At 41.9% G+C, this 12,166-nt stretch overlaps 1 protein-coding gene across 8 annotated transcripts in view; it reads right to left on the bottom strand.

Annotated features, from left to right (window-relative positions):
* The window catches only part of KMT2C (lysine methyltransferase 2C), a 346,453-nt gene that overhangs the window by 51,259 nt on the left and 283,028 nt on the right, over nucleotides 1–12,166 (bottom strand). For all 8 annotated transcript variants that reach the window (XM_074985089.1, XM_074985087.1, XM_074985090.1 and 5 more), the window contains 2 exons: nucleotides 6,309–6,495; nucleotides 371–475 (listed from right to left, as the gene is read on the bottom strand). In XM_074985089.1, the coding sequence (XP_074841190.1) occupies nucleotides 371–475; nucleotides 6,309–6,495 (292 nt within the window). The remainder of the gene's footprint in view (nucleotides 1–370; nucleotides 476–6,308; nucleotides 6,496–12,166) is intronic.

Below are 12,166 nucleotides of genomic sequence, written 5' to 3'. Positions count from 1 at the left end.
ACAAGACCCAAACCAGATAAAATGGATGATTATAACAAGAGAAAAAAAAAAGAAAAAGAAAAAGAAAAAAAATAAACTAAGAGCATACACTGCTGCATGCTACATAGGTATCGTGAGACAACAGCAGCTACTTTTATTCCCTTATAAGCAGCAAAGCAAAGGGCTAAGTAAAATAAATCACTGAAAAGTTTTTGATTTTTTGTAAAAGAAGAGATAAAAGTCCTTCTGAAATTGGAGTATACTTAAGGTATAACTACTACATAAATATCAAAGCCACACATCACGTAACCTGTGAACATAACACACAAAATGTGTCTCTAATCAAGAGAACAAAGGAAACAGCCATCAAAGAAACCTTACAAGCATGTACCTGAATGATCTCCAGACTTTACTAAATCATCAGAAAGTATTCCAAGAATATCATCATCTGTGTTCAAGACTTCTGAAAGATCAGCCAAAGGGTCATCAGAACTACCTATGTAATATACAATAAAGAAAAGATCAGTACAACCATGACACTCACATACAATCTCAGTAATCTGTCTAGTGATTTACGTAGGTTTAGCAATTTTAAAGAACATATTGGGGGAATTTAAAAAAAAATTGGAGAAAAGACTAAGTCCACAAATTCAAACATGTAAACCAGCTCTAATGCATTCTAAAATAATATTAAGGACTCCCTTGGCCATGTCTACACTAGCCCCAAACTTCGAAATGGCCACGCAAATGGCCATTTCGAAGTTTACTAATGAAGCGCTGAAATGCATATTCAGCGCTTCATTAGCATGCGGGCGGCCGCGGTGCTTAGAAATTGACGTGGCTAGCCCCGACGGGGCTCCTTTTCAAAAGGACCCCGCCTACTTCGAAATCCCCTTATTCCCATGAGCAGATGGGAATAAGGGGACTTTGAAGCAGGTTGGGTCCTTTTGAAAAGGAGCCCTATTGGGACGAGCCACGCCAATTTCGAAGCGCTGCAGCCGCCCGCATGCTAATGAAGCGCTGAATATGCATTTCAGTGCTTCATTATTAAACTTCGAAATGGCCATTTGCGTGACCATTTCGAAGTTTGGGGCTAGTGTAGACATAGCCCCTTAGGTAATTGGAATGAATATAAGTACAAGAAGAAAATAAAGCAAAGTCAGGATGGAGAAAAAAATTCTGTTTTATGAGAGTGATTTTCTCATTAATTAGATTTTTGAGAGAACATCACATCTGAAATTTTTCTTCAGCTGTATTTATTATTCCTGGCAAACATCAACTGTATTGCCAACTCAAAGTATCAAAGCATCATGAGTGGTTTAACAAAACAAAAAAGAAAACTTAGTTCTTTCAATTTTATTTGTTCTCTATTTATCGAAGTCTTAGGGTACACTTGAAATGCATTTTCAAGCTTTTTTCTGAAAACACCTTAAGAAATTTATTTCTTTTTAATTTAAGTTTTCTTTCAAAATAGCATGACTCCAGGATCTAAGACTTTAAAAACAAACACCCAATATTGCAAGATTCACAAACAAATTGCAGGAGTTGGCAGCACTGAAAAAATTTAAGATAAAATTAAAGTTTTTACTGCCAATAGGGAAGTTATTTTCACAAGTGTCTTTAGACTCTGCAATTTATAATTCATCTGGCTACCAGAGCATTTATTTCACTATAAAACTATTTCTTTAAGGCTGCAGTACTGTAGATTTGACTCATGAAAGTGAAGTTATACATATATATCATATATGCACATATCTGCAGGACCACATCCTACCTCTCGCCTGAAATGAACATTTGGGAAGTGCCCCCTCCCCCAGTTTTTACAAACATGTAAACTACCTCAAGTTAAATGATTATTAGTTTACTCTAAGTAAAAAGATCCATAAATAGATGCTTGAAAACATATCACTGACTATCATGAAGCTTTCCAACAGGATGAGCATGACAAATCAGAATAACTGAGAAAGTCATTCAGGGAAAATAATTACTGAAAACATCTGCAAAAGTACCTCAAGAGTAAAATCTGAGGAGTAGACAGTAACATGGGCAAAGATGTAGGCAAATGATGGTGGGTAGGAGAAACAGGGACAACAATAAGACAATGATTCGACACACCACTTGAATGATAGAAACTAGAAATAGGAAAGACATTTATAAAGTTTACTGTCCAACCCTGGCCACTGAAGTATTTCTTGTTTTATTTAGTCTAGTTTCAATGGTCTCCAGGTTTGTGCTTCCAGAAGCTCTTCTGTGAGACTATACCACAAGACTTCTAGGCCTCACATGACCTTAAATTTTTTTCAGCTGTTTAGATTAAGTATTCCTTTTTTAAGCTTGATCCCACTACTCTGACAGGTGATAATTCTTCTCCAAACCATGCTAAAAATCAGAGTAGATCAGACAATAGTCCAGACCTCCCTTTGTGTAATCATTACACCTATGCAAAATAACTAACACAATACTGTCTTCCTTGGGTAACGCTTCATGCTTCACACGCACATTGCAATTTGTAGGACAACATGTGAATGAAGAATAGCTACTAGACTGAATTATTTTATTGTGCAGAGAACAAGGACTAATTATAGGACTTGTCTACACTAGCTCCCTACTTCGAAGGGAGCATGGTAAGTAAGGTGTTGGGAAATTATTAATGAAGCTCTGTGCTGCACATGCAGCACTTCATTAAGCTAATTCTCCCCTGTGGGAACTCTGAAGTGTTAAACTTTGAAGTGCCGGCTCATGTGTAGCCACGGCTAACCTGCCAGTGCTTCAAAGTGCCTAGGCAACTTCAAAGTCCCTTTCCTCCTCAAAATTTGATAACGTGATAATGAGGAGTAAAAATCTGAGGAGCAAAGGGACTTCGAAGATGCCCAGGCACTTCTAAGTCCTGGTGGGTCAAAGTTCCCACAGGGGAGAATTAGCTTAATGAATTACTGCACATGCAGTGCAGCACTTCATTAATAATCTCCCGACACCTTACTTACCATGCTCCCTTCGAAGCAGGGAGCTAGTGTAGACACAGTCATAATGAGGAAAGTACTTCAAATGCCTCAGAAATGTGTCAGTTGCAGATAGTTCTCTATTTATTTAATCAGCACATCAGGTGCTACAAAAGACTATGGAATGTAGGCTCCTGTGACCAAAAGTTGTTTCTGATAAAATTTTACCCTTTAGCTATAAACTCTGGCATTTTGGCACCAGTATACTAATCATGCAAATAGATGGCTAATTCATGGAACCCTGCAAGGTGGTGGTGATGCCGTAAGATGGCTGAGATGGCTTGCTAGCTGGACAGCTAAAAGGATCAGCTGCAGTCATTGTTTGGCTTTTATGAAATTCCACCTAAGTATGTGTGTAAAGTAGTTACTGAAGAAGAAAAAAAAAATCTAAGTTAGCAAACTCACAGGAAAAAATTGGCATCATTTAGCTCTGCAAGATTTTTCCTGTGCTATGGCAGTTTTCCCTAGAGACTTCAATAAAACTATCTGGACATGGACCTTAACAGTTTAAGCACCTTTACATTTAAAAAAAAAACCCAAACAAACAAATATAAATCTAAGTAATTAGAAATGGCACAGGGAGAAAAGATATAAATGAACAGAACTTACTCATATACTACCTCTGTTGGACAGCTCTGTTCCTGTTCTGTTCATCTGTTCTAAAATTTGTCATTTTTTTCCTTGTAGTTATTTTTATTTAATTGAATGTGTGTTTAAGTCTTAACTTGGAAACTGCCAAGTGGCTTTGGTCAGCTGCTTGAGAGAAGAGCCAAAGGCTTGACACCACTTGTCACTTCACTTCGCTGTTTGCGATAGGAGATTAAACTAATGCCAATCAAAAAGGAAAAAGGACTTACTGCACTTCTGGGTTCCTGAATAAATACAATTATATTACTACCTTGTGGATCTCCTTCTTCTGGTGCATTTATTTGTTGTTATTTATTTAAAATAAAATAATAAAGCATCTATCTAAGGTGCTAACTTGTCTCACATAATTAATTATACAAGGTGCTAGGCTGTCTCATACAATTAAATGTACAATTGAATTAAATCTCAGTAGCATTAAAATCAGTTCCAGCAGAACTTGGCTAATCACCTGCCTTAATCATCATCTGGGAAGCACACCCTCAACCATCTATGGGCACCATATCAATCATGCACAATTCAAAATTTCTATCCTATTGGATTACTATATTAGGACTTATGGCCCCAGTCCTGTAAATAGATGCACCAGCATGGAGCTTTGCTCGCGTCTATGGAGAGTTACTGTGGCGCTCCTAATGGGTAAAGAGATCTGTGTGAGTGCATCTACTTGTAGCGTTGGGACTTGCTGTGCAATGTAGACTAGAAAACGTGTAGTAGGAGCTGTGATAACATTATACTAATGTTGTTAATCTTTGCATTCCTTAAATCTTGTGATAATTGGGCAACATTAAAGTTGTAGCCTTTTGAGTTTAATTACAGTTTTCAATAGGCACCAGGGTTCCCTATAAGCTGAGTGCTTGGGTGGTCACCCAGGAGAAACTTAGGTGTTGCCCAGCTCGTTAGCAAAGCACCCACAGCCACCCACAGCTGGCAGCATGTGTGGTTACAGTGGTGCACGACATGCCTGGGCACACATAACATTTATTTTGCACATTTAGGAAATAATTAGAGGAAACATTAGTAGGGCACCAAGACATCTTAGTAATCGTTTTTCTTTACAAAAGTAAAAGTTATAGAAGAGATGCCTGTTCTGTGCACATTTAAATACTACAAAATTATTGAGTAACAAAATGATTTTGAGTACAAAATTATTGAGTAACAGGAGAAAAATTATTTACAGTAAGCATCAGACAGGCTCTGAGTGACCAAATATACATACAATACAATGCAACCTGATAAAAATAGATCACGCAGAAGACTAAAATACTTCTAAACACATAGGTCATACCTATGGATAGGGCTGCATGTTTGTCAAGGCGGTCACAGAAGTCATGGATTCTGTCACTTTTTCCCATGACTCCATGACTTAAGTGGCCAGTACGGCTAACTCCATGGTTTCTTGAGCAGCTCAGGAAGCCCCTGGGCCAGATGGAACAGCCACAGGCCACCGTACCACCACTCACCAACAGCAGCAGAGGGAGTCTGGGTGGAGGGCCCTGGGTTTGGGTGTGGGGAGGAGAGAGTGAAAACTAAGCAAGGCTTGTGGGTGGGCTGGGGCTCCTAGCTCTGCATCCTGCCTCTGCTTGCAGGTACTGTCCCTGCAGCTCCCAATGGCCATGGTTCCTAGCCAGTGGGAACTGGCAGAACACAGATCCAGAAGCTTAGTAAGAGACATGTCACTGTTTCTGAGAAGCTGGGTAGGGAGCCTGAGCTTTTGCAGCACTCACTTCCTGGCCCCTGACTGTCCCCTCCAACAACAGCACCCCACCTCTGAGATGGCCTGCCCTAGCCTATGTGATGCCCCGGGGCTGGCGTCCCCACATAAGCACTCATGCCCACCCCTTCCCACCCATGAGCATTCATGGCACTCCCAAAATTTAGTCAAGGGTGTAGTACAAGTCAAGGACAGGTCATGGGCCGTGCATCTCTTTATTGCCATGAACCTTCCATGGCTACTCCTACAAATACCTGTGACTGAAATGTAGCCTTACCCATGAGACACTCAGGAAAAAAAAAAAGAATTCTTAAATAGCAGGACAGTCTGGGAAATGAGATATTGCTCTTTTAAGCAAAGCTGGCCTTCCAGCACCACTTTGTGGCCCTATAGCCATGTTCAAGACTCACTATTCAGCAGGAAATAACTTTCTGAGTTTAGCTTTTGAAGCAGAAAGTGAGAGTTGAAAGCTGCCTTTTACCTACGAAGTGTAGCCTGAAAGAGAATTCAGGCATATGAAATACAATATAAAGCAAAAAGTGCCCCCAAGATCCGAGGGGCCAGGGAACCTAAAGTAATCGACTGAAAGTTAGACAGTAAATATCATCCAGGACAAACCAGATTTTTCATGTTGCCTTTTCTACCTTAGCCTTTCATTACAAAGGATTTGTCTTCCTAAAATATGGCTCACCACCTACCCTGCTTCTACGTGATTTGAAAGCACGCACATTAAAATCAAGGACTCTCATTACAACAGCTGGAAGGCAAGTCACTGGAAGGCCTGTGCCCATGTACTAGTATCCAAACCCAACTGTGGCTTATTATGCAATGAAACATTAAAATGTTTTGTAGTATTAAATTAAAAAATGTAAATCATATCTGTTAAAAATGAAAGCACAAAAGCATGGGAAAGCTCCTACCACAACAAAACCAAATATGACTGAATTATCACTAACTTTAGCTTTGTATACCTTGAACTCCCAGTTTTGCTTGGGCTGGAGTAGAAGTTGAACTAAGTAGCGGGTCGGAAGATGGATCCAGAAAATTGGTGGTCTGATTAGTTTTACATGGCAGCAGAAGTGATTCTTCAGATAAATTATCTAAGCTCAGCTTACTTTGTCTACTTGTATCTAGGAGATCTTTTCCAAAGAAAGCTTCCTATAATGAAGACAAACATATATTAAGGTCAGTCTATTTAGAAAATCTTGTCTATGTGAGAAAGCTTTACTCATTGTGCCAATATAATTAGATAGCGTGCTTCAGGAAACTATTACATTAGTAGGGAAGTGTCCACTCTGGAAGGCCGAGGGGAGGCTTGTATGAGTGTCACTGTGATTACATTGTTATAACCACATTAGTTTAAACTCTCATCTTAGGCTATACAGGACAAAGAAAAAACAAGCTAACAAACAACTTCCATTAGGTTAGCTTCCATAGTATCAGAGCACAACACAATCTTTTATGCACTTAGCCTCATGTAAGCATCACTGTGACTGACTTGATGAAGAGCACACACGAAGTGTGAAGCAGAGGAGGGGAGGGAACTGATCATGGACCTCCTGAATCACAGGCTAGTGTTCTAACCACTCATTATCCACCTTTTCTGAATGGTTAACAGTTAGCAGAAATCATCATACAGTAGAATTGCAGCTACACAAAACCTATTTCTTTATGTAGCATAAAACTGTTTTCATTAGCAGACTTATGCATAGGGTCATATCAAATTTGTTTATTTTAGTCAATTTCATGGTCATGATTTTAAAAATCAAAAGTTCCATGGCTTCAGCTATTTATAATTTCGCAGTGTTGTAATAGTAGGCATCCTGACTCAAAAAGGAGCTGGGTGTGTGTGCGCGCAAGGTTATGGGACGGAGGGAGTAGTTGCAGTATTGCCACCCTTACTTCCATGCAGCAGCAGTGCAGATGTAAGGACTACAATAATATGATATTGCCACCCTTACTTCTACACTGCCACTGGTGAGACACAGCCAGCAGTCACCAATTTCTGAGTAACCAGCTCTGAAGACAAGGTCCCCACCCAAGTGTTTCCTCTATTTTTTTTCCATCCATGAGCAGAATAAATTTTGCTGTGTACCAATGCATTTGTGGATGCGCACCACCAGTAGAAACACATGCTGACAGCTGTGGGTACTCTGCTAATCAAATGGGTGGCATCTCAATCTCTCCTGGGTGGCCGCCCAAGTGCTCAGCTTACAGGGAACGCTGCCTTGCCCTCCCCACACACCCCTACAAATAACCTTGTGACCTGCCTGTAACTCCCTTTTGCATTGGAACCACCAATTTGAGAAATGCTGATTTCCCCCCCATGGAATCTGTAAAAGGACATTTCAAGGGGAGCAGACCAGATGTCACAATCCATGACACAATTTTCATGGTTGTGAATTTGGTGGAACCCTGGTTCTTTATATTGTGTAACAGTTGTTGTTCACCAGCAGCTGACTCATGGGAAACACATCAGGCAGGCACTGAATGTCTGATTTGTTAACCAATCTTAAAACCAACTTGCCAATTGCAATATTTTTAATTTATTTATGTCCATTTCCTCATTTGGCCTTAGACACATCATTATAAGCTCTAATTGTTAGCAACATTACTAAAATTATTTTTAAATTTCAATTTATTGCCTGCTTTAATGAAGTCAGAACCTACAGTGAAGAGATAAAGAACTATTCTACATTTCACAAGAATCAGATCATATTAGTAAAATAAATAAAAATCAATGCCTACTAGTAAGAGGGAATCTTAATTCATTAACTTTCTATCCATTCCCCAATGAATACAGAGTACTTTTTTCCTCATCTAATAATAATCTGTGATCTTACTGTACAGAAAATATATCTAGGAGAAATGACAAGATCGGTCTATTCCTTTTGACAGTACTCAATATATGCAAGTAGGCAAACCAAAGGGGTAGTATATCAGTGCATCAGGAGAAAAAAAACACTGAATGTAATCTGTGCATTACTGATCAATAGCGAGCAAGTGACTGGAAGATGGAAAGCTGCCCAAGCTCGTTAAAGCCTTATATTCAGTTAGTTAAGATTTTTGTGTCTGCATGTAAACCAACAACTTTTAAATTAACCTTGCATCCAACACTGATTCAGGGCACATTCTAGGCCAGCTGTGGACAAAATATGGCCCATGGACCAGATCTGGCGCAGCATCATCCTATGGGTCACCAATGGCCCAGCAGGACTCTCTGGAAGGCTCCCTGTCTGCTGTAGTCACATGCTGCGCAAAGTGGCTAGCTGCTGGATCATGTGTGTCTATGTGCCACATGCCACAAAGGGGGGTGCATTGCCTCCACCCCAGCATAGGCCTCACAGGCTCCCATTGGCTGGACATTGGGTGGCAAGTAAAGGCCCATCCACTGTGGGGTGCACATTGCAGAGACACACATGGGCTACGTCTACACGTGCAGGCTACATCGAAATAGCTTATTTCGATGTAGGGACATCGAAATAGTCTATTTTGATGAATAACGTCTACACGTCCTCCAGGGCTGGCAACGTCGACGTTCAACTTTGACGTTGGGCAGCACCACATCAAAATAGGCACTGCGAGGGAACGTCTACACGCCAAAGTAGCACACATCGAAATAAGGGTGCCAGGAACAGCTGCAGACAGGGTCACAGGGCAGACTCAACAGCAAGCCGCTCCCTTAAAGGGCCCCTCCCAGACACAGCAGCAGCAGCAGCCAGAAGCCCTGGGCTAAGGGCTGCTGCACACGGTGACCATAGATCCCCGCAGGGGCTGGAAAGAGAGACCGTCTCTCAACCCCTCAGCTGATGGCTGCCATGGCGGACCCCGCTATTTCGATGTTGTGGGAGGCGGATCGTCTACACGTGCCCTACTTCGATGTTCAACTTCGAAGTAGGGCGCTATTCCCATCCCCTCATGGGGTTAGCGACTTCGAAGTCTCACCACCTAACGTCGATTTCAACTTCGAAGTAGCGCCCAACACGTGTAGCCGTGACAGGCGCTATTTCGAAGTTGGCGCCACTATTTCGAAGTATCGTGCACATGTAGACGCGGCCATGGCCCCAGAAGCTGGCCACTTTGAGAAGTGTGTGACTGTGGCAGGCAGGGAGCCTGCCCAAGGATCCTGCCAGGCTATGCCTAAGGTAAGTGCTTTGTGGCCAGCTGCATCTGAAATCCCACCCACTTCTGCATCCCAACTCATTGCCCCAGATCATAACCCACGCCCTCAGCACTCTCTCCCCCAGACCTTGTACTCCCTTTACAGCCCTGCACCCAACCCCATCAGACCCTGTACCCTCTCCTGCACCTTGAACCAGGTAACAATCCCGTTACAGACCTTGCACCAACTTCTACACCATTCCTGAAGCTCACAATCTGCTCCCAGACCCTACACACCAATTTCCTAACCCAGGTCACACCACCCTCCCAGACCCTGCACCCTCCCACCCCCTGCACCTTAATCCTCTGCCTCAGATCACAACCCAAACCTTTGGCACCCCTTCCTGCACCCTGTCCCAGGTCACAACCCACTCCTTCACCCAAACTCCCTCCCAGGCCCCACACCTCCTCCTGCAGTCTAATCCATTCTGCATCTAACCCCCATCCAAGATCCTGTACTTCCTCCATTAATATAACAGAAAAAGTGTGGTCCTTCAGCCCGTACCAAATTCTTGGAGTGGTCCCCTCACCAAAAATTATTGCCCACCTCTGTTCTAGTCATCAGTGACCAGAATCCTCTTGATTTTGGAGAAAATCAGGAAAACAAAAGGGGAGAAAACTGAATGGGATAGTTAGAACTTCCAAGCACCTCTGCAATTGTTTACATAAGAACATAAGAATGGCCATACTGGGTCAGACCAAAGGTCCATCCAGCCCAGTATCCGTCTGCCGACAGTGACCAATGCCAGGTGCCCCAGAGAAGGAGAACAGAAGACAATGATCAAGTGATTTATCTCCTACCATCCATCTCCTGCCCTTGTACTGAAGGCTAGGGCACCATACTTTACCCCTGGCTAATAGCCATTTATGGACCTAACCTGCAAAAATTTATCGAGCTCTTTTTTAAACCCTAATAGAGTCCTGGCCTTCACAGCCTCCTCCGGCAAGGAGTTCCACAGGTTGACGGTGCGCTGTGTGAAGAAAAATTTCCTTTTATTAGTTTTGAACCTACTACCCATCAATTTCATTTGGTGTCCCCTAGTTCTTGTATTATGGGAAAAGGTAAATAATTCTTCTATATTCACTTTCTCCACACCATTCATGATTTCATATACCTCTATCATATCGCCCCTCAATCGCCTCTTTTCCAGACTGAAGAGTCCCAGTCTCTCTAGCCTCTCCCCATATGGGACCCGTTCCAAACCCCTAATCATCTTAGTCGCCCTTTTCTGAACCTTTTCTAATGCCAATATATCTTTTTTGAGGTGAGAAGACCACATCTGCACACAGTACTCAAGATGTGGGCGTACCATAGTTTTATATAGGGGAAGTATGATATCTTTTGTCTTATTATCGATCCCTTTTTTAATAATTCCTAACATCCTATTTGCTTTACTAACTGCCGCTGCACACTGCGTGATGTCTTCAGAGAACTATCCACTATAACTCCACGATCCCTTTCCTGATCTGTCGTAGCTAAATTTGACCCCATCATGTTGTACGTGTAATTTGGGTTATTTTTTCCAATGTGCATTACCTTACACTTACCCACATTAAATTTCATTTGCCATTTTGCTGCCCAATCACTCAGTTTGCTGAGATCTTTTTGTAGTTCTTCACAATCCCTTTTGGTTTTGACTGTCCTGAACAACTTGGTGTCATCTGCAAACTTTGCCACCTCACTGCTTACCTCATTTTCTAGATCATTGATGAACAAGTTGAACAGGATCGATCCCAGGACTGACCCCTGGGGAACACCACTAGTTACCCCCCTCCATTGTGCAAATTTACCATTTATTCCAACCCTTTGCGTTCTGTCTTTTAACCAATTCCCGATCCATGAAAGGATCTTTCCTCCTATCCCATGACCGCCTACTTCACATAAAAGCCTTTGGTGTGGGACCGTGTCAAAGGCTTTCTGGAAATCTAGGTATATTACATCCACTGGGTGCCCCTTGTCCGCATGTTTATTAACCCCTTCAAAGAATTCTAATAGATTAGTGAGACACGACTTCCCTCTGCAGAAACCATGCTGACTTTTGCCCAACAATTTGTGCTCTTCTACGTGCCTTGCAATTTTATTCTTTACTATTGTTTCTACTAATTTGCTTGGTACTGATGTTAGACTTATGGACTATATGACTCTTTTGGAATGATAGATGGAGATGAGATAGGGAGGAAAGTGTTAAAGAGTGCCATCAAATGGTTGATTGGTCTATAAACCAATAAGGTTTTATATAACTTATTGGTTTATAGACCAATCAACCATTTGATGGCACACTTTAACACGTTCCTCCCTATCTCATCTCCATCTATCATTCCAAAAGAGTTCCATATGCTCACACCTGGAATGACTTTCCTCTCAACCGCGTTTCCTGCAAACTAAGTGCTTAGGTGGCCACCCAGGAGAGATTTATACATGGCCCAGATGATTAGCAGAGGGCACATAGTTTCAATAGCTAGTAGCATGTATTTCCACTAATGATGCTTACCTGCACATGCTTCCATCATTATCATCATCAACCATGGTCTGAGTGCCCGTTGGTGTCCAATGTCTCTCTCACTATTTCCTTCCATCTTTCCCTGTCCAGTGCAGAGTGGCTTTCTTTCTGTAGACCAGCTCTGCACTAAGCCACTATATCGTCTACCCATTCTCCATGGTGTTTGA

Source organism: Carettochelys insculpta, chromosome 2 (assembly GCF_033958435.1).
Source record: "Carettochelys insculpta isolate YL-2023 chromosome 2, ASM3395843v1, whole genome shotgun sequence".
NCBI classification, from domain to species: Eukaryota; Metazoa; Chordata; order Testudines; family Carettochelyidae; genus Carettochelys; species Carettochelys insculpta.
This window is presented reverse-complemented; position numbering and strand designations above follow the sequence as displayed.